At 45.5% G+C, this 27,265-nt stretch overlaps 1 protein-coding gene across 1 annotated transcript in view; it reads left to right on the top strand.

The window, feature by feature from the left end:
* The window catches only part of gfral (GDNF family receptor alpha like), a 72,618-nt gene extending 47,150 nt beyond the window's left edge, over positions 1–25,468 (top strand). The window contains exons 8-13 of the mRNA XM_068028444.1: positions 18,392–18,478; positions 19,348–19,458; positions 20,896–20,933; positions 21,463–21,711; positions 23,699–23,894; positions 25,248–25,468. Coding sequence (XP_067884545.1) covers positions 18,392–18,478; positions 19,348–19,458; positions 20,896–20,933; positions 21,463–21,711; positions 23,699–23,894; positions 25,248–25,468 — 902 coding nt within the window. The remainder of the gene's footprint in view (positions 1–18,391; positions 18,479–19,347; positions 19,459–20,895; positions 20,934–21,462; positions 21,712–23,698; positions 23,895–25,247) is intronic.
* The last annotated feature ends 1,797 nt before the right edge of the window (positions 25,469–27,265 follow it).

Genomic DNA, 27,265 nt, shown 5'->3' with positions numbered 1-27,265 from the left:
CTGTGCAGTGCAGCAGGCCACCTGTGCAAAACCTGCCCCAATCGCTGCCTCAGTTATGCTCGGGTGGCAAGGTCCAAGGAAACGGTGGGAGAAGGAACGACAAATGCGTCTAGTGCTGGGAAGGAGACTAGCAACCCTCTCCGCAGTGAGGAAAGTCTACCTGAGAAGGAGAAGAAAAGGGAGGCAGCTGAAACCAGCAACCCAACACTTACCCTGTGCCTGGAAACTCCTCCCCTACAGACAGAATCTATGGAGGAGGAGGCAGCAGATGGACAAACTGGCCAGTGGCAAATGGTACAAAGGAAAATCACAAAGAAAAAACCTCCAAAAAAGGAACAGGCCACCACCCAAACCAGTGGCAAGAGGAGGCTACCGTCTGAGACAGACTACAGCAGCTCCTCCTCACTGGACGAGGAAGTGCCGGAACAACGGTACCTGCAAAAGAGGCAGCAGAACTCAAATAGCTGGAAGATAAAGCCCCCCAGCCCCCAGGCACTGGAAGCTGTGATGGACCCAGCGCGCCTCAAACCCAAAGCGCCGAACCTAGCGACATGCCCAGCGCATCCCAGCTCCAGGAAACCAAGAACAAAGAAGTGTCAGGCGCACTCCAGCTCTGGGAAGCTGGGAGCAGTGATGTTTTTGAGGAGGAACAGAGAGGAAAGATACCAACAGCAGAGGACAGCCCAATCTTTGCTGCCTACAAGACCTCCCTGATGCCACCCCAGCGGATGTATGAGAAACCAGGAGGGGTTTCTGAGCCCAACGAATGTGAAACAGCTTGTGTACACCATGGGAATGCAGGAACATACCGAAGGACTGGGACTAGCAAGGACAAATGGTGTGGGAAGCAACAACTAACTTAAAAATGGGTAGAAGGATTGCTTCAATTAATGTGCGTAGCATTAAATCCGCTGGGCGATGTGTTTCAACCTTGGACTACCTCGCCAAGATCAAAGCCGACCTATTGTATCTGCAGGAGTGTGGAATACCACACCTCAGCACCTACAGGTAATGGTCGCGATGGTGGTCCCATGGCCATCGATCTGGTCAGGGGGAAATGATTCCTGTTTCTCCGGCCTGGGTATTCTGCTGCGGGGAGGTAACCTCACCATCTTCGAAGTTAAGGAGGTGGTGGGCGGTCGCCTCCTCGTAGCAGATGTAATGTACAACAATGCTCCGCTCCGGTTTATCAACGTGTATGCTCCGGTTTATCAACGTGTACGCCCCGGTTCAATGCAACGAGTGACTGACCATCTTCCAGCAGCTCCCACTGCTGCTGGCAACATCTAGGCCAGTCATTCTAGGCGGTGACTTCAACTGCATCATCGATGCAGCTGGATGATCCAGCAGAGACGACAGCAAACTGGACGCCACGTCCAGATTCCTAATAGAAACAGTAAAAGATGCCAAACTGCACGACGTCTTCAGCAAACCTGCAGATGGAGCGCAGCGTAGATACACCTGGTCAAGGATTGACTTCCTTTTTGTGTCCCGTGCTGTCATGGTCAGATCCACCGATGTCAAGCCGGTGTTCTTCTCCGACCATTGCCTCTTACTGGCCGACTGTCACTTACAGGATGACCAGCGGGTTGGCAGGGGGACGTGGAAGCTCAATACTACACTGCTAACCCCAGGGAATGTTGAGGAACTCAAAAGGGATTACAAAGGATGGAGAACAGTGAAATCCCTCTTTGAGTCTCCAGTTCGCTAGTGGGAGGCGAGCAAGGAGAACATCAAGAGGTTCTTTATCCTCAAAGGTGTTCAGAGGGTGAGAGAGAGACCGAGGGAAATGTCCGGACTCCAGAAAAGTATGCAAAATCTGCTCCGGTTGCAGTCGATGGGGGTCGAGGTCAAGGAGGACCTCCATGAATTGAAGAGCCAGCAGGCCTCGCTCTTGGCCACAGAGGCCTCCAAAATCATCTTCCAGTTCAGAGTCCACTCCATTGAGCAGGATGAGACGTGCTCGCATTACTTCTTCCAAAAGGTACACACAGAGAGCTCTGTGATCAGCAGCCTGAAGGAAGAGGATGGCTCGGTAACATCTTCGCAGTCCGACATACTAAGGATCAGCAAATCCTTTTATGCTGGGCTGTATGACGCGAAGCCCACAGACAGCAGAGCCTCCCAGTCCTTCCTGTCATCTATCACAGAGGTCTTAGATGACAGCAGGAGGGAGAGACTGGACAAGCCGCTAACCCTGGACGAGTTGACAAAGGCCGTCAGGTCCTTCGAGATGAGTAAAACTCCCAGAAGCGATGGCTTACCGGTTGAGCTGTATTCCGCCCTGTGGGACTGGGTCTGCCCAGACCTGCTGGAAGTATACAAGAGTATGCTTCTGGCCGGCATCATGTCAGAATCCATGAGGAAAGGCATCATCACCCTCATCTACAAGCAGAAGGGGGAGAGGGCAGAAATCAGAAATTGGCGGCCAATCTCACTGCTTAATGTTGACTACTAGATTCTGTCCAAACTCATCGCCAGTTGAGTCAAGTCTGCTCTGGAGTTGGTGATTCACCCTGACCAGACCTGCACTGTACGTGGCAGGAAGATCTCTGATAGTCTTGTGCTGCTCAGGGATACGATCGCCTATGTATGGGACAGGAGGGTGGACACCTGCATCATCAACCTGGACCAGGAGAAGGCTTTTGACAGGATATCACACACCTACATGCTGGACGTGCTTTCCAAAATGGGGTTTGGGGAGGGAATCTGCAATTGGATCAAACTGCTCTACACAAACATCAGTCTCAATCAATGGGTGGGAATCAAAAAGTTTCCCAATCCAATCAAGAGTCAGACAGGGCTGTCCTCTCTCCCCTGTCTTGTTTGTTTGCTGTATTGAACCCTTTGCTGAGTCTATTAGGAAGGATGCAGGCATAAGAGGGGTGACAATCCCAGGCAGTGGAGGCACTCAGGTTAAAACCTCGCTGTACATGGATGACATCGCCGTCTTCTGCTCGGATCAGCTGTCCATTCGCAGACTGATGAGCATCTGCGACCAGTTCGAACTGGCCTCAGGAGCCAAAGTTAACCACTGCAAGAGCGAGGCCATGTTCTTTGGGAATTGGGCTGACCGATCCTTTGTCCACTTCACTGTTGGTCAGACTACCTGAAGGTGCTGGGGATATGGTTCGGAGGGGCCAGGGCATGCACCAAAACCTGGAGGGAACGAGTAGCCAGGGTACACCATAAACTGAGCATGTGGGAGCAGCGATCTCTCTCCATTATGGGGAAGAACCTGGTCATCAGGTGCGAGGCGCTCACGTTGTTGCTGTACGTGGCACAGGTCTGGCCCATACCCCACTCCTGTACTGTGGCGGTCACCCGAGCCATTTTCAGTTTCATTTGGGGATCCAAAATGGACCGGTCCGGAGGGACACAACGTTCAAACCTCTGGATAAGGGTGGGAAAAATGTACCCAACGTCGCCCTCATCCTGATGACCATCTTTGTGTGCGGCTGCATTAAGCTGTGCATACAGCTCCAGTACGCAAACTCCAAGTGTCACTACGTGCTGAAGTTCTATCTGTCCCCGGTGTTGCGAAGGATGGGCATGGTCACATTGCCGTGGAACGCTCCATCCAGTTGGACCGTGCCGTACCACCTATCCTTCGTGGAGCAGTTTCTGCGGAAAAACACCTTTGACCACCGATCCATCAGGCAGTGGTCTTCACGGAATGTCCTCAAGGCCCTATGGGAAAAGGAGATGGTGGATCCTGTCGGATGGTTCCCCGAGCAGACTGCCAAAGTCATTTGGCAGAATGCCTCATCACCAGAACTTTCAAACAAGCACCAAGATGTAGCTTGGCTGGTGGTGAGAAGGGCCCTCCCCATCAGATCCTTCCTGCATGCCCGGAGTCTCACCCCCTCCGCACAATGCCCTCGAGGTGGCTGTGGTGGGGAAGAGACTGTTGCCCACCTCCTTCTGGAATGTGTCTTTGCAAAGCAGGTGTGGAAAGAGATGCAGTGGTTTTTGTCAAGGTTCATTCCAAGCAACTCTGTAACACAGGAGTCTGTGCTCTACGGGCTGTTCCCAGGGACGTACACCGAGATAAACATCACCTGCTGCTGGAGGACGATCAATTCGGTGAAAGACACTGTTTGGTCTCCCTGAAACTTGCTGGTCTTCCAGCGCAAAGAGTTGTCCATGACCAAATGTTGCAGACTGGCACATTCCAAGGTCCAGGACTACGTGCTGGAGGACGCACTAAAGCCTGGGGCAGCCGCGGCAAAGGCTCAATGGGGAAAGACCACTGTGTAAGGTCCTCCCACCAAGGTGAACTGAGGGGCTGGATCCAGAAAATATGGGTTTGCTGTAAAATGTACATGGCATGTAAAATGAAATGGAAGGGTTGTGAGGCAACTCACTCCTGTATTGAAAGAAACTGATCTCCTTTGCACGCTTTGTATTGTCGACTTGGTGCTGTTTTGAACTGTTTTGTAATGTATTTTTTTTTACAGATTTTTATGAATAAAGTATATTTTGGAAAAAAAAATATTTGCACATCACTATTTACACTCTCCTCAAGCCTCCTTAGCTAGCATCCTTTGTACTGCTACTCCCTTTTTTCAAAGCCCATTACCATTTGACTGTTACACCATCACCCTTACAGTGGGAGGGGTTGCTCTCACTGTCTCCAGCATTAACCCTTATATGTCCTCATACGACGGGTAGTACAAATTGAGTACCATACCTCTTTCTCCCAGAGGGATCTTTAGTATTCACTTGTTATCTACTCTAGTTGGAACTATGCTATTGGTGACATGTGATTAATGTGAGTGCAGGGTGGTGGGGGATGGGGACAGGTCAGTTCTGACATTTAAAATAACTGAACTGATGCCCTGATAATCTTTGCCCGAGGTTCAGATGGGCTGCACCGCTGTGGTTTAAAGGACTGGCATGTAGATACCACCTTTCACAAACTTAGGACATCTCAAAATATTTCACAGTCAATAAATTACATTTTGAAATGTAGTCACTGTAGAGAAATGTGACAGGCAGGTTGCGCACAGTAAAGTCCCACGAGCATAAATTAAATAAATTACTAATTTTATTGACATTACAGTTTCTATTGGTGAAGTGACAAATGTTTTCCGGGAATCCGGGAGAATACTGCCAGACATTAGTCAGTTAAGTATCACTGCTGTACAATTTGAAAAAAGAAATCGTCAATATTTTGATTGCTTCAGCTTCCTCCAAAAAGATGAGTAAAACATTCTAGCTGCACTTTTCAGGTTTCTTTGCAGTGGCTGGACTGAAATATAAGGGATCATAGCTTTTCAGCACAGAAGAAGGACATTCATCCCATCATACCAGTGCTAGCTTCACATTGGAGCTGTCTGTTCTATTCCCTGTACTCGCTAATATTTTTCCAAATTAGTAGTTTCCATAACTCCCTCAAAAATAATATGATGGTGGAGTTTCCACAATGTTTCTCAGAATCTCACAAGGAACCATGGAAAGCCCAAAGTATTGTAACTAACTAAATTATTCAACATAAATAGGCAAAGGAAATGCAGTATTATAGATCGGTACCAGTCTTGGCTCAGTCCCACTCCAGACTCCAATCTAGGCTGACGCTTCAGTGCAGTACTGAGGGAGTCAGTCATTAAACGGAGTCCCCCATTTTCCCTTTCTGGTGGACATTAAAGACCCTATGGTACTATTTGAAGAAGTGTAGGAAGGTTCTCCCAGTGTCCTGGCCAATATTTATCCCACAACCAACAACTAAACAGATTATCTGGTCATTATCACATTGCTTTTGTGGGAGCTTGCTGTGTACAAATTGCATTTCCTACTTTACAAGAGTCACCACTTCAAAACTACTTGATTGGTTGTAAAGCACTTTGGGACACCCTGAGGTTGTGAAAGACGCAATAAAAACACAAGCTATTGCTTTAGAAATTTTTTTTAATGTTTTTAAAACAAACATTCACAAATATAGGAAAGCTGAGTTCAGAGAAGGGAAATTGAAATGATCATGGCAATAATTTAGTAAAAATTGTTATTGAGACTTTATTATAACAATCGCTAGCTGCTGATCAGAGGAATACTTAATTGTTGTTGACATTGTTGCTACTGGCAAAGTTACCACTTTGCAAACACTTGTACCTGGAGTGGAGTACATAGAAACAAAGAAAATAGGAGCAGGAGTAGGCCATTTGGACCTTCAAGCCTTCTCCGCCATTCATTATGATCATGGCTGATCATCCAACTCAGTAGCCTCTTCCGGCTTTCGTCCCATACCCTTTGATCCCTTTAGACCCAAGAGATATATCTAACTCCTTTTTGAAAACATACAATGTTTTGGCCTCAACTGCTTTCTGTGGTAGCAAATTCCACAGGCTCACCACTCTCTGGGTGAAGAAATTACTCCTCATCTCAGTCCTGAAAGGATTACCCCGTATCCTTAGACTATGACCCCTGGTTCTGGACTCCCTCACCATCGGGAACATCCTTCCTGCATCTACCCTGTCAAGGCCTGTTAGAATTTTATAGGTTTCTATGAGATCCCCACTCACTCTTCTGAACTCCAGCGAATATAATCCTAACCGACTCAATCTCTCCTCATACGTCAATCCCACCATCCCAGGAATCAGTCTGGTAAACCTTCGCTGCACTCCCTCTATAGCAAGAACATCCTTCCTCAGACAACGAGACCAAAACTGCACACAATATTCCAGGTGTGGCCTCACCAAGGCCCTGTATAATTGCAGCAAGACATCCCTGCACCTGTACTTGAATCCTCTCGCTATGAACATACCATTTGTCATTTTTACCGCTTGTTGCACCTGCATGCTTACTTTCAGCGACTGGTGTACGAGAACACCCAGGTCTCGCTGCATATTCCCCTCTCTCAGTTTATAGCCATTCAGAAAATAATCTGCCTTCCTGTTTTTGCTACCAAAGTGGATAACCTCACATTTATCCACATTATACTGCATTTGCCATGCATAAGCCCCCTCACTCAAATTGTCCAAATCACCCTGAAGCCTCTCTGCATCCTCCTCACAACTCACCCTCCAATCCAGTTTTGTGTCATCTGTAAATTTGGATATATTACATTTAGTTCCCTCATCTAAACCATTAATATATATTATGAATAGCTGGGGTCCTAGCACCGATCCCTGCACTTTAGTCCCCCCATGAGTCACTGCCTGCCATTTGGAAAAAGCCCCATTTATTCCTACTCTTTTTTTCCTGTCCACTAACCAATTTTCTATCCATCGCAATACACTATCCCCAATCCCGTGCGCTTTAATTTTACAAGTTAATCTCTTATGTGGAACTTTGTCGAAAGCCTTCTGAAAGTCCAAATAAACCACATCCACTGACTCCCCCTCATCAACTCTACTAGTTACATCCTCAAAGAATTCCGGTAGATTTGTCAAGCATGATTTCCCTTTTGTAAATCCATGTTGACTCTGTCCGATTCTACCATTGTTCTCCAAGTGCTCTGCTATAAAATCTTTGATAATGGATTCTAGAATTTTCCCCACTACTGGCGTCAGGCTGACTGGTCTAGAATTCCCTGCTTTCTCCCCACCTCCCTTTTTAAATAGTGGGATTACATTAGCTACCCTCCAATCTGTAGGAACTGTTCCAGAGTCTATGGAATCTTGGAAGATGCATCCACTATTTCTAGGGCCACTTCCTTAAATACTCTGGGATGCATACCATCAGGCCCTGGGGATTTATCGGCCTTCAATCCCATCAATTTCCCTAACACCATTTCTTTACTAATACTGATTTCTTTCAGTTTCTTTCTCTCACTAAGCCCTGTGTTCCCCAACATTTCTGGTATGATATTTGTGTCCTCCTTTGTGAAGACAAAACCAAAGTATGCATTTAGTTGGTCAGCCATTTCTTTATTCCCATAATAAATTCGCCTGTTTCTGACTGTAAGGGACCTACATTTGTCTTCACCAATCGTTTTCTTTTCACATACCTGTAGAAACTTTTACAGTCAGTTTTTATGTTCCCCGCAAGCTTGCTCTCGTACTCTATTTTCCCCTTCTTAATCAATCCCTTGGTCCTCCTTTGCTGAATTCTAAACTGCTCCCAATCCTCAGGTCTGTTGTTTTTCCTGGCAAATTCATATGCCTCTTCCTCTTCTTTTTATTGAAAAACCCAAGTAAGATGTCTAGGTCCAGAAGAGGACAGCACAAGTGTAAAACGATGGAGAGAGAAGATGAAGTAAAAGAGAAATTATGGTTAGAGGACATGAGACATAAGTTTTTAAAAAACAGAATTAAAAAGAGAGAAACTGCCTTTAGATAGCACCCTTCACAACCTTAATTAAGACTTCCCAAATGAGGTACATTTTTTTGAAGTGTAGACACAGTTGTAATGTATGAAATGCGGCACCCAATTTGCACACTGCAAGGTCCCAGAAACTGCAATGTGACAATGGCCAGATAATCTGTTTCAGATTCTAATAGAAGAGAAAGACTGTAGGAAGTAAAAAGCTCTGCAAAGATAAATGGTTCTATATTTTTAAAGCCCGAGAAATCATCAGTTAAGAATTAGAACTACATATTTGGGCTGGATTTTACCCGACCTCTCGGGTTGGTCTGGGAGGTGTGGCGGCAGGGGGGGGCCCATAAAATGGTGAGGGTAGGAGGGGGCTGGGGCTGGGGGGGGGGGGTGGAGTGCTTTTTGCCTTCCCGCCGCAAATGACATTTTACCAGCGGTGGGAAACGTGGAGGATGGCCCTTCTGCCAAGAGACCAGTTGTGCCACTACCAGTAGCAGGTGGACCCTCTGCTGCTTATGGATACTACATGGTACCCCTGGCAGCCTCCCTGCGGGCTTGGTGGAGGAGGACCTTCCTAAGCAGACACACTACTGTTGTGTTAGGCAATGGCCACCCCCGCGGCAAAAGCCCCCTGTCCTCACCAACATGCCCCCCTCAACTTGCCGCAGCTGGTCTGACTGGCCCCAGAAACACCTGACGCCACTGTCCTTGTTCCGAGGGCAGCGCCCGTCGATGTATCCTCTCAGCTGGGTGCAATCCCAGCAGTGGCCAACGCTCCCGGTGGCATTGCTGAGACTGAAGGGCTGTTGGTCCTCCGATTGGCCGGCAGCACTTGGAGGAGGAGTCCCATCTTTTAAAGGGACAGGAGCCCTGACAGCAGCTAATTAGCTGCTAGATGAGCCTAAAATGCAGCCGGTGTCCTGCAAATGACCAAAGCTTTCTGGCCCGTCATCAGTGCCCCCACCACCCCAACAAAATCCAGCCCTTAGTCATTTCTACAGAATCCTAGACCCAGCATGCAGAACTCTGTGCTGTGCTTAACATGTCAAAATGATGTATCATTGCCAGTAAGAGAATTCTGTGGTTATGAGAAACAATTTCCAAACTTTTACACAACTCACCACGCAATACAGAGGGAGCAGCATTAAAAATTAAGATATAGAAACATACAAAAATAGGAGTAGAAGTAGGCCATTTGAGCCTGCTCCGCCATTCAGTACGATCATGGCTGATCATCCAAACTCAGTAACCTGTTTCCGCTTTTTCCCCATATCCCTTGATCCCATTATCCCTAAGAACTATATCTAACTCTTTCTAGAATATATTTAATGATTTCTCCTCAACTGCTTTCTGTAATAGAGAATTCCACAGGTTCACCACTCTCTGGGTGAAGAAATCTCTCCTCATAGTCCTAAATGGCTTACCCCTTATCCTTAGACTGTGACCACTGGTCCTGGACTCCCCCACTATCGGGAACATCCTTCCTGCATCTCGTCTGTCCAGTCCTGTTAGAATTTTGTAGGTTTCTATGAGATCCCCTCTCATTCTTCTAAACTCTAGCGAATACAAGCCTAATTGACCCAATCTCTCTTCATACGTCAGTCCTGCCATACCAGGAATCAGTCTGGTGAACCTTCGCAGCATTCCCTCCTTCGAACATCCTTTCTCAAATAAGGAGACCAAAACTGCATACAATACTCCAGATGTGGTCTCACCAAGGCCTTGTTTAATTGCAGCAAGATATCCTTGCTCCTGTACTTGGATCCTCTCGCTATGAAGGCCAACATGCCATTTGCCTTCTTAACTGCCTGCTGCACCTGCATGCTTACTTTCAGCGACTGGTGAACAAGGCCACCCAGGTCTCACTGCACCTCCCCCTTTCCCAATCTATCGCTGTTCAGATAATAATCTGCCTTTCTGTTTTTTCCACCAAAGTAGATAACCTCACATTTATCCACATTTGTTTGCCCACTCACTCAACCTGTCCAAATCACACTGGAGCTTCTCTGCATCCTCCTCACAACTCACACTCCGACCCAGCTTTGTGTCGTCTGCAAACTTGGATATATTTCAATTAATTCCCTCATTTATATCATTAATATATATTGTGAATAGCTGGGGACCTAGCACTGATCCCTGCAGTACCCCACTAGACACTGCCTGCCACTCGGAAAAAGATTTGTTTATTCCTGCTCTTTGTTTCCTGTCTGCCAACCAGTTCTCTATCCATGTCAGTACCTTACCCCCAATCCCATGTGCTTTAAATTTGCATGCTAGTCTCTTATGTGGGACCTTATCGAAAGCCTTCTGAAAGTCCAAATACACCACATCCACTGGTTCTCCCTTATCTATTATAATAGTTACATTCTCAAAAAATTCCAGTAGATTTGTCAAGCATGATTTCCCTTTCGTAAATTCATGTTGACTTTGTTCGATCCTGTCATTGTTTTCCAAATGCTCTGCTATTACATCTTTTATAATGGACCCTAGCATTTTCCCCACTACTGATGTAAGGCTAACCGGTCTATAATTCCCTGTTTTCTTTCTACCTCCTTTTTTAAATAGTGGGGTTACAATAGCTACCCTCCAATCGTTGGAACTGTTCCAGAGTCTATAGAATTTTGAAAAATGACCAGCAATGCATTAACTATTTCTAGGGCCACTTCCTTAAGTACTCTGGGATGTAGATTATCAGGCCCTGGGATTTATCGGCCTTCAATCCCATCAATTTCCCTAACACCATTTCCCTACTAATACTGATTTCATACAGTTCCTCCTTCTCACTGGACCCTATGTGCCCCAACATTTCTGGGAGGTTATTTGTGTCCTCCTTTGTGAAGACAGAACCAAAGTATGTATTTAATTGGTCTGCCATTTCTTTGTTCCCCATTATAAATTCCCCCGTTTCTGACTGTAAGGGACCCACATCGGTCTTTGCTAATCTTTTTCTCTTCACATATCTATAGAAGCTTTTACAGTCAGTTTTTATGTTCTCTGCAAGCTTGCTCTCATACTCTATTTTCCCCTTCTTAATCAATCCCTTTGTCCTCCTTTGCTGAATTCTAAACTGCTCCCAATCCTCGGGTTTGCTGCTTGTTCTGGATATTTTATATTTCTCCTCCTTGGATCTAATACTTTCCCTAATTTCTTTTGTGAGCCACGGTTGAGCTACCCTTCCTGTTTTATTTTTGCGCCAGACAGGAATGAACAATTGTTGTAATTCATCCATGCGCTCTTTAAATGCTAGCCATTGCCTATCTAATGTCAACCCTTTAAGAAACATTTCCCTAATCTATCATAGCCAACTCACACCTCATACCTTCATAGTTTCCTTTATTTAGATTCAGGACCCGAGTCTCGGAATTAACTCTCTCACTCTCCATCTTAATGAAGAATTCTATCATGTTATAGTCACTCTTCCCCAAGGGACCCCATGCAACAATATTGTTCACTAATCCTATCTCATTACACAATGTCCAGTCTAGGATGGCCTGTTTTCTGATTGGTTTCTCAATGTATTGGTCCAAAAAACCATCATGTACGCACCCCAGAAATTCCTCCTCGACAGTATTATTGCTAATTTGGTTTACCCAATCTATATGTAGATTAAAATCACCCATAATTACAGTTGTACCCTTATTGCATGCGTCTCTAATTTCCTGTTTAGTGCCATCCTCCACATCATCACTGCTGTTTGGGGGTCCATATACAACTCCCACCAACGTTTTCTGCCCCTTGGTGTTTCTTAGCTCCACCCATACAGATTCTACATCAGGATTCTCTGAGCTAATATCCTTCCTCACTATTGTATTGATTTCCTCTTTTACTAACAATGCTACTCCACCTCCTTTCCCTTTTTGCCTATCCTTCCTAAATATTGAATACCCTTGGATGTTCAGTTCCCATCCTTGGCCACCCTGCAGCCATGTCTCCGTAATTGCAATGATATCGTATCCATTTACATCTATTTGCGCGGTTAATTCGCCTTCCTTATTGCGAATACTCTGCGTATTGAGACACAATGCCTTTAGGCTTGTCATTTTAGCATTCTTAGTCATCTTAGCATTATTTCGCACTATGGCCCTATTTGTTTCTTGCCCTTGATTTCTATGCCTTCCACTTTTGCCTTTTTGTTTCCTGTCTTTCGTTTCTATCCTTGTTTCCTCCTCCTCAGTCTCCCGCTCAGGTTCCCATTCCCCTGCCATTCTAGTTTAAATCCTCCCCAACAGCACTAGCAAACGCCCCCACGAGGACATTGGTTCTGGTCCTGCCTGGGTGTAATCCGTCCTGCTTGTACAGGTCCCACCTTCCCCCGAACCGGTCCCGATGTCCCAGGAATCTAAATCCCTCCCTCCTGCACAATTTCTCCAGCCATGCATTCATCTGGCCTATTCTCCTGTTCCTATACTCACTAACACGTGGCACAGGAAGTAATCCTGAGATTACTACCTTTGAGGTCCTGCTTTTTAATTTAGCTCCTAACTCCTTAAATTCATCTTGCTGGACCTCATCCCTTTTTCTACCTATGTCGTTGACTATATGACTGACTTAAATGAGATTCAAAAAAGCAAATAAAATTGATTAAATATTTTGTCCTGGAAAGTATTGGATGAACATAGAAGATGCAGTCACATGAGCTCAGGGGTACAATGCCCAGAATATTGCATGTATCAGCAGTCAAAATCAAAAGTGTTAAAATATTTAGGAGGTACCTTGTTCCCGATTTCTATGGAACCCTTAGCATTCCATAAGTGCCTTTACTCATCTGGTCAGGGCTTTGCTCTGTGGGATCGGTGATAAGTTTACTTATCCATTGGCAACCTCTTCTGTCTGGACATGGTAAAAACCATCAGAGACTGACTTGCTGAACATGTCAGTCTTGGTATTTTTGACTTGGAAAGCTGCACCGTTTAAAGTTGCAAAAACTGCTCTCCTCTCCCAGAATGAATGATGGGAGCAAGGAGGCATAGAAAGCTAGGTAAGTGCATGATTTAAATCTTAATGGCTCGGACTTAACTGGTACGAGACATCTTGCGGCATACCCCGTTAGTTAGGCTTGCTCATACATCTTTAAGTTTTAAACTGCTTTTGCCAACAACATACCTGGAAATACATGCTGATAAGAGGGCAGAGAGGACCACAGAGAGAGACATAGAGTGCAAAAGTCATTTCTGTGGCACTACATCCTTGCAGCATTTTGCAGGGGCACGAGACGCTTCTAGTCGCTGCCTGTATGACCCGTGCGCATTCCCCAGGAAAAGAACACACTCTGGAGTAGGTGACTGTTCTTGGGTGTCTGAAAGCAGAAACTCAGAAGGGAAAGGTTGATGTGGGGGAAGCAGGTTGGGGTGGGAAGAAAGAGGTCCATGGTCACACCATCAGCAGCTTGCTCATTATGCCAGATAGACAGCAGGATGAGGAGCTGGGAGTTGAGAAGGGCATAAGGCAGGAACCTGTCATCAACCTCAATGTTCTCAGTGACCTGGGATGCCAGGGACTGCATTGCAGCCAGCCTGTGATGCTGATAGTCATCTGCTCCATAGAGATCAGGGTAGGCAGACATCCTTGTCCCTGTCAAGTCTGCTCTGCTTCCTTCTATTGTCACAGAATCACAGAATTGTTACAGTGCAGAAGGAGGCCATTCAGTCCCTCATGTCCGCACTGGCTCTCTGAAAGAGCAATTCCCTCAGTTCTATTCCCCCACCTTCTCCCCATAACCCTCCATGTTCTTCCTTTTCTTGTAATTGTCTAATTCCCTTTTGAATGCTTCAATTGAACCTGCCTCCACCATGTTCTCAGGCAGCACACTCCAGACCTTAACCACTAGTTGCATGAAAGAGTTTTTTGCTCATGTCACTTTTGCTTCTCTTATCAAATACTCTAAATCTGTGCCCTCTCATTCTCGATCCATTCACGAGAGGGAATAGTTTCTCTCTATCTACTCTGTCCAGACCCCTCATGATTTTGGATATCTCAATCAAATCACCTCTCAGTCTTTTCTTCTCCAAGGAAAACATTCCTAACATCTCCAATCTATCTTCATAACTGAAGTTCCTCATCCCTGGAACCATTCTCTTGAATCTTTTCCGTACTCTCTCCAATGTCCTTATGTCTTTCCTAAAGCGCAGTGCCCAGAACTGGACGCAATACTCCAGCTAAGGCCGAGTGTCTTATACAAGTTCAACATAACCTCCTTGCTCTTGGACCCTATGCCCCTATTAATAAAGCCTAGGATACTGTATCATTTATTAACCGCTCTGTCAACATGTCCTGCCATCTTCAATGACTTATGCACATATACAGCTAGGTCCCTCTGCTCCTGAACCCTCTTTAGAATTGTTCCCTTTATTCTATATTGTCTCTCCATGTTCTTCCTACCGAAATGCATCACTTCACATTTCTCTGCATTGAACTTCATCTGCCGCCTATCTGCCCATTCCACCAAGTCGTCTACGTCCTTTTGCCTCCTTTCTCGTTGGATTAGCAGCATACTGTTGTAGAAAATTTTCTTGAACACACTCTAGGAACTCTTGCCCCTCACTGTCCTTTACACTACTATTATCCCAGTCTCTGTTTGGATAATTAAAGTCCCCCATTATAATTACCCTATAATTTTTGCACCTTTCTGAAATTTCCTTGTAAATTTGTTCTTCCACGTCCTTCTCACTAGTTGGTGGTCAATGACAATACCGAGAAATGTAACTGCACCTTTTTTGTTCCTTTGCTCCAGCCAAATTGATTCTGTCCTCAACCCCTCTGGGACTTCCTTTTTCTCCAGCACTGCAGTGCTCTCCTTAATCAATACCACCATCCCTCCCCCTTTTTCCCCTTTCCTATCTTTCCTGAACACCTTGTATCCAGGAATATTTAATGCCCAGTCCTGCCCTTCTTTGAGTCAGTTCTCTGTTATAGCCACAACATCATATTTCCACATGGCAATCTGCGCCTGTACCTCACCAGTCTTATTAACCACACTCTGTGCATTCACACACATGCACATTAATCCTGATTCAGATTTTATTACTTTCTCCCTTACTCTGACCCCACCAAATAACGTACTATTCCCTACTTTTGTGCTATCTCTCTCCCCCAGTATTCTGTGCACCTTGATATTCCTCTCTAATACTTGCTCCTGGTACCCACACCCATGACAAGTTACCAGTTTTGCTTCCCTCCAATCTGAGCTCCCTCTCAGGTTCCCATACCCCTGACAATTTAGTTTAAACCCTCCCCAACAGCACTAGCAAATCTCTCTGCGCGGATATTCATCCCAGTCCTGCTAAGATGCAACCCGTCTATCTTGTACAGGTCCCACCTGCCCCAGAACTGGTCCCAGTGTCTCAGAAATCTGGTGTCCTCCCTCCTACACCAGTTCTCCAGCCATTTGCACATGGGACTGGGAGTAATCCTGAGATTTTGAAGTCCTGCTTTTTAATCTGCTTCGTAGCTCCCTAAAATCTGCTTTCAGGACCTCATCCCCCTTCCTACCTATGTCATTGGTATCAATGTGAACCACGACCTCTGGCTGTTCACCCTCCACCAGAAGAATATCCTGGCACCAGGGAGGCAACACACCATCCTGGAGTCACGTTTGCTGCCACAGAAATACCTGTCTGTTCCCCTAACTAACGAATCCCCTATCACTACTGCTGTTCCACTCTTCTTCCACCCCTCCTATGCAGCTGAGCCACATGTGGTGCCACAAACATGGCTCTGACCACACTTCTCTGAGGAACCATCACCCTCACTAGTATCCGAAATGGAAAATCGATTAGCAAGTGAGATCGTATCAGGGAACTCCTGCACTACCTGTCTGGTTCTCTTAGACTGCCTGATAGTCATCCATTCCCTATCTGCCGGCATGCTTCTAACCTGCGGTGTGACCGCTTCCCTAAACGTGCTATCCACGTAGTCCTCCACCTCATGGACGCACAACACTGACTCCAGCCACTGCTCGAGTTCCGAAACCTTATGTGTTTGTCTCGGACACATGGTGCATCCATGACTTCCCACATGCCACAGGCTGTACATTCCACTTGGCAGAGCTGCCCTGCCAAATCTTAATTTTACAGACTATTTATTTTAAGTAGAATAGCTTAGCAGTTACTCACCAAACAGCTCCTTCCACTGCACCAAAACAAGAACCAAATACTGGAGGGTTAAAAAAGTAGAAAAAAATGTAGAAAAATGGAATACCTTCTCCCCCCTTCACTGAACTCGCCACTCACCAAATTCGAATCTTCACACTCAACTTGCAGTCTGCACACCGTTATTGTGTGCTATCTTTTCCTGCAAGAGGGAGGGCAGAACGCCAATCATTATGTTGCACTGTGTTTGGGTGATGTGCCTGCCACAGCTGAATAGCTGAAGCTATGCGGAGATAGTGAGAGGTAAATGTGAGGTTGAGAGCATTGGAATGTGTGTGAGGGCAAGGTAGAGGAGTATCTTGTTTTTAGGCATGAGTCCTGAATGTTAGGGAGTGCTGCTGGATGAGTGATGAGGATTCAGTACATTGAGCAGTATAGGAGTCTGGTGGTGCAGTGGGTAGAAGGTGCCATGTGAAGATGCATTCACTGATCTTGACCACCCATGTGATACCATTACACTTTCTTGTGGCATCTGCTGCCAGGTCCTCAGGTCCAGATTTTGGGAATTTAATCCCTCTCTGGGCGGTCATTGAGGGCCTTCTGCGCACCGCCATAGAACTATGGTGTCTCTCCTCCTGCCCACATCCATTGCTAATGCCTTCAGTGCTGTATTCATCACCCTGGAACCTTCTCTTTGCTCTGGTATTCACCTTTCCATCATTTAAATTCTACCAATATTATTCAATGCAGCTTCCCTTTAAGGGGGAGAGCCTACTTTGAGAAGAGCAGTCTGGCTGTACCACGTGATTTCTGCACAACAATGATTGGCCTCCTGCTGATCGCTGAGGCAGCTGGCAGTGCGAACAGGATGCCAGCCATATGTGACCTGCTCAGCCAGACACTGCAATCATGCAGATGAGGCAGGTACACAGGTTTACATGCTGGCCACCTTGCTCGGAACCTCATCGTGAATTGTGACCCATGCGCCCAAAAACTGGGGCACACAAATTTCCAGCTCAGCAAGGAAAAGTAAGAAAAAAATCTGATACTTCAAAAGAAATCATCTAAAACAATTCACAACCTGAAAGAATGAGGCTGCACACTTGTAATTGTTCACTTTCTGGGTAAGCGAGGTTATTTGACAGCCATTAACAAAGATCACAGTGTTAAAAGGGAATTTACATTATTATTTATTAGACCAGGCTTTCTCATAGTGAGTTTATCGGGCAATTGATGTGCAAATGCAGCAACTTCATGGAAGTCAATAGGAGGTTATGTATGAGATGCCATTTTCACAAAGCTAACGGAGGAACAGCTAAATCAGCAACTTGTGGCGATTCGCAATCACAGACTATCTCTTCCTGTCTACAAATTGTTGGCTGATTTTCACATTAATAACAAAGTAGGCCATACAGATGCCATTATTTTCTCAGGAAAGACTGCCCCAATATCTTTTAAATGTTTTAATGGGTAGGAATGAATATATTAGTTTGGAAAAGCAAGGTTAAAGTTACAATATAAAAGCTAGATAGCAAGAGAATGGGGAAGAAAGGGAAGCAGTAGACGGAAAGGGAATGAGGGCAAACATAGGTAAGAAATGTGTTTTTTTATCTATTTGTTTGAGAGGTGTATTGTTAATACTACAGTAATAAAGCTAGTCCTGTTGATGTAATGTGTTTATTTTAAACTATAATTCAAATGTCATTTTCAGTGTCACATTGTATGAGCTGAAAGCTGTCAAGGCAATCAGCCTAGATTGGTAATGATTTCTGTGGAACTGCTAACAGTTGGAGGAGCACTTCTATTAACTGTGCCGCCCTCCCTGCGATGGTCAACATATCAGCATCGTAATTGTGCAATTAAAATGTTGTGCAATATTACCTCTTTGATGACTCAAGGATAATTGCAGTTTTTATTATTTTAGTCTGAATAAATATTTGTCACCATGCGTCTATGACAATCAATTTCTTTCAATAAGAATAAAACTAAATGTTTATTTGATTGTTAATGCTTGCCTTGTAACTTGTATCTTTATCTATTCACTGCAGCTCAGATTTCAAGCCCAGCTGTTGAAGCAGACAAGAGACAAGGGGAAGAAGAACTGACAGTAACAAGGTCACCAATGATGCTGAGTGGTATGTGGATTCAGCAAAAGAAATTCATGGAAAAACGGATATAAGACACACTGGGCTGAATTTTACATCAGGGGTCATGGCGGGGTGGCCGGAAAATGCCTCCGGGAAAGGCCTGCCACTGGGCTCGACGCTGGGAAGACCCAGCCCGATATTGCCAGTGGTGGTGAGGCCTTGTTGTGGCACGCACCCACCCTCCCCAACGCCGCCGCTCGGGCACCAACATTTACATAGGCAAATTTATTAAAATTAATTCATTCATGACTTACCTGCTCCCACTGTCCATTCCGGGGCAATATTGCTGCCAGTGGCCGGCATTCCTTCACCTTCGGATACCTATTCGGTGATCCGATGAGGGACACTGGTGGGGAGGGGGGAGCAGGTAAGTATTTCAGTGCAGGTGGTGGGGGAGCGCAGTCAAACTAATCTGATTGATGTAGGGGATGGTGGGAAGGGTTAAGTTAAAATTTTATGAACCTTGAAGGGAGGAAAGGACAGGTACACAAGGTAAGTATTTTGGGACGGAGAGGACACGGAATGAGTGTATGGTTATTGGGGGTGGGAGAGGGGCTAGAATCTTGTACTTAATTTTTAAAAATAAATTTTAATGCAGTATCACTTTAAAACTATAAATAGTAATGTAAGGCTTGAAGCCTTTAAAAATGGTATCTGCGCCTGCACAGTGGTGCCTGACACCGTAGCCGGGGACGGACCACCTGCCCCCTCCACGTCATCGGAGGGGGGCGGTTGGCCCCAGCCACTTAAATGAGCTGCCGCTGAATGTCACAGCCACTCCGCGATGTTCGGTCCGCGAGCTTGTAAAATCCAGCCCACTATTTCATTACTAAAATGAGCTGTATTGACCATTGTAGCTGCAAGATTTGATCCCATGGCAGATTACCGCACATTACAGATCAGTCATGGTGTCCATATGCCTGTCAATGGTGTAGAAATCAGATCATGTCTAAAAACGGGCAACCAGGGTGCTAGAACCAATTAATGCCAATGCAGACAGTGGGCAATTTTCTTGCTGCCTGTTAATTATAATTATTTGTGTGTGTGAAACCCGCTCTCCTTGTACTTGCACTAATATTTTGTTGATCTGCTGCTTCCTTTTCTTCCCTGTTCTCTCATGACTAGTGGAGGGTCTAACATTGAGAGTCCGCAATGTTATTGAAAGGCAACCAGAACCTCTTAAAGGCGATGCATAGATGTGCTAAGCAAATGGCTGAAAGGAGAATGAGTGAGTTGGCAGTAAGTTTCTCTAATACTGCCCTGGAGGCCTTGGTGCAGGCAGTGGAAATGAGCAGGAACATTTCTTTCTGCCATGGAGCAGGAAACCCTCCAAGTACCTGATCAGGAGACGCTGAGGAGCGATAGCTGAGGATGTTAATGCCAGGAGCAATGCAACAAGAACACGGGGCTGAATTTAATGGGCCCCCCACCCCTCGGAGATGGGCTTGGAGGCAGAAGGCCCATAGAATTGCAACGGGAGGTGGGGGTGGAGGACCCGTCACCTTCCCATCACACTGGTATTTAATCAGGGGTGGGATAGCTTGAAGATGGCCCTCATGCTCAGAGGCCAAATGAGGCCTTTAAGAGGCCTATTATCAGCCACTTAAGAGACTCTTCCCGCCACTGGTGGAATTATACCAGCGGTGGTGTGGGTGGGGCCTCCACCACACGGGGAGGTCGCCCAGGTAAATGAGGCAACCTCCCCGTGGGCTTGATGGGGGACCCTCCTCTGTGGGCAATCTGTGGCTCACTGAGGGCCCCTGGTAGAAAACACTCCCTGAATCTCCGTCCCCGTATACTCAATGCCTACCCTCCCTTCCCCATTGGTGGGGCCTGCTGGACTGGGTCAGGGTCTCCATCGCTGGGTCTGGTTCCAAGGCCGCCTGGAATACTGGCAGTGGCCACTGCACCCAATGGTGCTGCCGATACCATTGAGCTGCCAGCCCTGTGATTGGCCAGCAGATCTTGGAGGCGGGATCCCCATCTTTAAAAGGATGGGGATCCCAGTGCCGGGCACCTAAGTGCCTGAGCACTGTTAAATAGAGCCGGGGTGGGGGTCTCCAAATGGCCAAGGCGGCGTACCCACCACTCTTTTGGCCCAGCACTGTCCAGCTCCACTAAATCCTGCCCCTGGCTGCTATGCCAGAAAAACTTCAGTGTTGTAACTAGAGTTGTTAAGGTAAGACGACTGTTGTCATATTTTCTGCCCGTAGTGGCATCACTAACAGCCTCATTAATTACAACACTTACAACACTGCTCTCCCCCACTACCCTGCACTGTCCTGCAATCACTGCAGCAAACTTTACTAAACCTTGACAAACTGAAGATCCTTTCAACACCCACTTCTCTCCCTTTGCTCTCTCTCATCTCACAAGCTCACACTTGTCCCTTTCTTTGATTTCAGCTGCTGAAAATATTGATGCCCCTCAGTCAATGGCGAAAGTAGGGATGCACTGTCATTGTGTCTGACCATCACAAGCACCAGGTCAGGTATTGGCAGCACAGTGACTTTAAGGTGAGATTGGAGGAGGCTTCAGCATGCGGTGACTTACTGAGCACAAGTGCATAGGAACCAGGGCAGTAGGGTAGGACGGCACAGTTACCAGCTCATTGTAGAGCGAGGTCACACACTCGTTCTTCTGCCGAGGATTTGAATGTTGAATTCGAGGTTTCAGGCTACTGAAGAAGACTGATGGACACACAACTGGAAATATTGGGTACTGGACAGCCTGTGTAATGTCATGGAGCATGGAGGTGGACAGTATGGAAACTCAGTCACCAGCAACTTCCCAAGCCGTAGCGCCTGGGAAAATGCTTCATTGGAGCACCAGGATAGGTAAACAATCACACAAAAAAGGGTTTGCACAAGGGTGATTAAAATGTTTTTTTGTCAATGCTGATATAATTGCTATATAAGTTTGTTTTTTGTTCCGTATTTGTTGTTATTTGTTGGTATATTCCTACCATAAAGAAAAATTCTAAAGGGAGGACCTACCATCCGTGGTTAACTAAAGAAGTTAAAGAAAGCATCAAACTTAAGAAAAAGGCATATAATTGTGCAAAGATAAGTGGCTGGTCAGACGATTGGTCAGGATATAAAAAATGGCTACGAATGACTAAAAGGTTAATCAGGAGAAAGAAATTCGAATATGAGAGGAAGCTAGCTAGAAATGTAAAAACGGATAGCAAGAGTTTCTACAGGGGTTTAAAAAGGAAAAGAGTAAGTAAAGTGAGAGTGAGTAGTGAGTCTAGAGAGTGAGAATGGGGAACTAATAGTTCTTTGGCCTCCTTATCTCGAGAGACAATGGGTAAGTGCCTGGAGGTGGTCAGTGGTGTGTGGAGCAGCACCTGGAGTGGCTATAAAGGCCAATTCTAGAGTGACAGGCTCTTCCACAGGTGTTGCAGAAAAATTTGTTTGTCAGGGCTGTTACACAGTTGGCTCTCCCCTTGCGCTTCTGTCTTTTTTCCTGCCAACTGCTAAGTCTCTTCGACTCGCCACACTTTAGCCCCGCCTTTATGGCTGCCCGCCAGCTCTGGCGAACTCTGGCAACTGACTCCCACGACTTGTGATCAATGTCACAGGACTTCATGTCGCATTTGCAGACGTCTTTAAAGCGGAGACATGGACGGCTGGTGGGTCTGATACCAGTGGCGAGCTCGCTGTATGATGTGTCTTTGGGGATCCTGCCATCTTCCATGCGGCTCACATGGCTAAGCCATCTCAAGCGCCGCTGACTCAGTAGTGTGTATAAGCTGGGGATGTTGGCCGTCTCGAGGACTTCTATGTTGGAGATACGGTCCTGCCACCTAATGCCAAGTATTCTCCGGAGGCAGCGAAGATGGAATGAATTGAGACGTTTCTCTTGGCTGACATATGTTGTCCAGGCCTCGCTGCCATAGAGCAAGGTACTGAGGACACAGGCTTGATACACTCGGACTTTTGTGTTCCATGTCAGTGCGCCATTTTCCCACACTCCCTTGGCCAGCCTGGACATAACAGTGGAAGCCTTTCCCATGCGCTTGTTGATTTCTGCAACTAGAGACAGGTTACTGGTGATAGTTGAGCCTAGGTAGGTGAACTCTTGAACCACTTCCAGAGCGTGGTTGCCAATATTGATGGATGGAGCATTTCTGACGTCCTGCCCCATGATGTTCGTTTTCTTGAGGCTGATGGTTAGGCCAAATTCGTTGCAGGCAGCCGCAAACCTGTCGATAAGACTCTGCAGACACTCTTCAGTGTAAGATGTTAAAGCAGCATCGTCAGCAAAGAGGAGTTCCCTGATGAGCACTTTCCGTACTTTGGACTTCGCTCTTAGACGGGCAAGGTTGAACAACCTGCCCCCTGATCTTGTGTGGAGGAAAATCCTTCTTCTGAAGACTTGAATGCATGTGAGAGCAGCAGGGAGAAGAAAATCCCAAAAAGTGTGGGTGCGAGAACACAGCCCTGTTTCACGCCACTCAGGATTGGAAAGGGGTCTGATGAGGCGCCGCTATGTTGAATTGTGCCTTTCATATTGTCATGGAATGAGGTGATGATACTTAGTAACTTTGATGGACATCCAATCTTTTCTAGTAGTCTGAAGAGACCACGTCTGCTGACGAGGTCAAAGGCTTTGGTGAGATCAATGAAAGCAACGTAGAGGGGTATCTGTTGTTCGCGGCATTTCTCCTGTATCTGACGAAGGGAGAACAGCATGTCAATGGTCGATCTCTCTGCACGAAAGCCACACTGTGCCTCAGGGTAGACGCGCTCGGCCAGCTTCTGGAGCCTGTTTAAAGTGACTCGAGCAAAGACTTTCCCCACTATGCTGTAGATAATAAGGAAATGGTGGATGAAATGAACAAATATTTTGCTTCTGTCTTCACTATAGAGGATACAAAAAATAGTCCAGCAATAACTGTAAATCAGGAGGTGGAAGGAAGAGAGACTTTGGTGAAATTACAATCACCAGGGAGGTGGTACTGAGCAAACGGATGGAGCTGCGGGCTGACTAGTCCCCAGGTCCTGATGGACTTCATCCTAGGGTGTTAAAAGAGGTGGCTAATGAGGTAGTAGATCTTTGGCGTTACTTTTTCAAAATTTGCTAGATTCTGGAAAAGTTCCATCAGACTGGAAAATAGCAAATATAACCTGTCTGTTCAAGAAGTGGGGGAGGCAGAAAACAGGTAACTATAGGCCAGTTAACTTGACGTCTGTTGTGGTGAAGGTGTTAGAATTGATCATTAAGGAGACCATAGCTGGGCACTTCGGAAAATTCAAGGTAATCGGGAATAGTCAACATGGCTTTGTGAAAGGGAGATCATGTTTAAATAATTTATTGGAGTTCTTTGAAGGAGTGACATGTGCTGTGGATAAAGTTGGCGTACTGTACTTGGATTGCCAGAAGGCTCCTGGTGTCGGGGGTAACATACTGGCATGGACAGAGGATTGGCTGGCTGGCAGAAAACAGAGAGTATGCATAAATGGGTCCTTTTCTAATTGGCAGGATGTGATGAGTGGAGTCCTGCAGGGGTCTGTGCTGGGGCTTCAACTTTTTACAATTTATATCAATGACATAGATAAGGGGAGTGTAGCATGGTTGCTAAATTTGCAAATGACAGAAAGATAGTTGGGACAGTAGGTTGTGAAGAGGACATGAGGAGGTCGCAGACCGATATAGATAGGTTGAGTGAGTGGGCAAAAATCTGGCAGATGGAGTATAATGTGGGAAAATGTGAAGGTGTTCACTTTGGCAGGAAAAATTTTAAAAAGAGTATTACTTAAACGGAGAATGACTGCAAAACTCTGAGGTGCGGAGGGATATAGGTGTATTAGTGCATGAGTCACAAAAGGTTTGTATACAGGTACAGCAAATAATGAAGGACAGCATTGCATTAGCCTTCTTGATTACGAGAGGAATTGAAAATAAAAGTAAGGATGTTATGCTTCAGTTATACAGGGCATTGGTGAGAACACATCTCGAATTCTGTGAAGTTTTGGTCTCCTTATTTAAGAAAGGATGTAAATGCGTTGGAGGTGGTTCAGAGGAGGTTTGCTAGATTGATACCTGGAATGAGCGGGTTGTCTTATGAGGAAAGTTTGTACAGACTGGATTTGTTTTCATTGGAGTTTAAAAGTGTGAAGGGAGACTTGATTGAAGTATATAGGATCTTAAATGGTCTTGACAAGGTGGATGTGGAAAGGATGTTTCCTCTTGTGGGTGAGTCCAGAAAAAGGGGGCACTGTTTTAAAATTAGGGGTTGCCCTTTTAGGACAGAGCTGAGGAGAAATCTTTTTCTTTCAGAGGGTTGTGTGACTTTGGAACTCTCTGCCTCAGAAAGTGGTGGAGGCGGGGTCAGTGAATAATTTTAAGGTGTGGGTAGATAGATTCTTGTTAGGAAAGGCAATCAAAGGTTATGAGGGGTAGATGGGAGTGTGGAATTCGAGACAGAAACAGATTAGCCATGACCTATTGAATGGCGGAACAGTCTCGAGGGGCCAAATGGCCTACTTCTCCTAATTCATATGTTCGTATGTTTCTGTAGTGAAGTAAATAGTCCATAGGTTTGTACTGAAGGAAGATAATCATTTGGACATTGTAAGATGAGAGTTAAGGATTGTAGAACTGTTGGGTAATGGGGAATGGGTTGGCTGATTTAGTTGAAGCTCTCATCTATGAGTTGCTCTCTGAGAGCTCAGTTAGATAGGGGCTCTGGTGGTCTCTGCCTTTCCTCCTCCTGCACTTGTTTAAAGTTTCATGCTTCACAATGTTGAAGTTGTGCAATATGCAGCAGGAGACCTGATACCTGCTCAGGGCTGTACAGCAAAACTCATTTGGATTGGAGCAGAAGTGTTGTTTGAGCATGCCAATGGTTTACTCAATGATATTTCTGGTGACAGCACAGCTCTCATTGTAGACCAGCTCTGCAACTGTGCATGGGTTCCTGACAGGAGTCATGAGATATGCCTGGAGGCAATAGCCCTTGTCATCCAATAGCCAGTCCATAACTTGCCAGTTTGGTTGGGATAGAGGTCGCACAGAGGGCTATTGCTAAATCATTACTGGAGCCGTGTTCGCAGACACAAGGCTTGCATAATGTCCAAATTGGATTCTGATGCAGCAAACACTACAATGCAGAATGAGGCTGGTGGCAGGATTATATAAAATTGGTGACCTAGACAGCCACAGGCACTACTGTCCAGGTCGTGGTGCAAGGCTTGAAATGTGGCTGCAGCAAGTGGCATAGCTCGATGACAACCTCCTACATGATGCCGATAAGGTGCTGCCTAAACATCTGCTGTTGACATGGCTCCTGTGCAGTGCTTGCTCTACTGACAGCTTCCTCTGTTTTGTGGTGTCTTCCTTGCTGCTCCCTTCATTCTCCAGCCCCAAAGGCAGCCCTATCAAACCACTACTCTCTGAAGCCAGGCTATTTGTGAGGCAAAGAGCAACAATAGTGCAGGACCATATAAAACTCTTTCTGTGTAGCCAAATGAACTTTGCAGCGATAGCAAAAAAAGTTTAGAAATCAAACAGTGGCCTGAAATAATAAGCCAGCAACTAACCTGTAAGTACTACATGGTTCCCTTTAAATGGCGCTGGTGAGGGGTTCTTCCTGCTGATTAGTGCCATGTTGTGCTGAGTGAGGTGAGCAGGTGGTGACTGAAACACTGGGATGATCGAAAAATGGAAAAGGGAAAAATGGAAAGCAAGAATCTCAGAACCTGAATATATATAAATTATTGACAGCTTAGCACAACCTTCTCTACCAATATGGCAGGTGGCACACCTCCAGCTGGAAGTGTGTACATGCTTTCTGCTCAACATATTGGGGACCAAATAGGCCGATTAGCTCCTAACAAACAGACGGTGGGCAGCCAAACTTTTGGACCAATATGCCTATAGGGATAATGCATTTCTATTTTAAAATTGAGAATGCTAGTATTAGTTAGTATTGGCTGATGGACAAAACTCTCGAAGCCAGATTAAAATAGGAAATACAATATTGCAAGCAAACAATTTAAAATACATTGACAATAAATAAATGAATTTGAGTATTTATTTTTATTAAGTTACAGAGCCATTTGCAGAACATTTGCAGCAATCTAAAATGCCATTAACAATTGCCTTGTCTCATCGATTTAATACATTTATACTCATAAAAGCTAGAGCGATAATTAGCAATTTGCTATCTTACATTTGTAATGGGCAGAGAATAATGGCTATATGGAAATGATTACACCATTGTAATCTCATTACGTGGTTCAAATAATATCATAAACCACCAGAGTAATTTATATCTGTTAACCTGAACCTCCTCAGGGAGATTACAGCTCTGAAATCACTCCAAATTTCTTTTAAAAGAGATATAGTTGTTTCTGTGTGATTCCTACAGATAGCTTTGGGTCCAGAATACAGGTTGTGATTTTCGTTGCTAATCCGTCCTTTCCCCTTAAGGCACTGCTGGTCTCCCTGTGAGGAAGTGACCTAAGTAACCATATCCAGATAATTTGAGCTGCTTGTAAACTCCTGGGTGGTTTAGGGGTCATTGGAGCTGCTTGTAAGTTTCAGGCACCAGATCAGAAAAATTTCACATTAAATGATCGTACAAATTGTGACAGTTGATGGTGCAACAGCTGGATTATGATGGATGTGTGCAAGATGAAAAGTTTTATATGTATAGATCTATATTGGATAGTTAATTATAAGATTTATTCTATTTTGCATCTGTTATTTTCGCTGGCATAGCAGTGAACATGGTGGCAGATGGCAGCCTGTATGTTACACCCTGTT

This window comes from Heterodontus francisci, chromosome 3 (genome assembly GCF_036365525.1).
Source record: "Heterodontus francisci isolate sHetFra1 chromosome 3, sHetFra1.hap1, whole genome shotgun sequence".
Classification (NCBI taxonomy): Eukaryota; Metazoa; Chordata; class Chondrichthyes; order Heterodontiformes; family Heterodontidae; genus Heterodontus; species Heterodontus francisci.
Note: the sequence above shows the minus strand (reverse complement) of the source record. Positions and strands in the feature narration are given on the sequence as shown.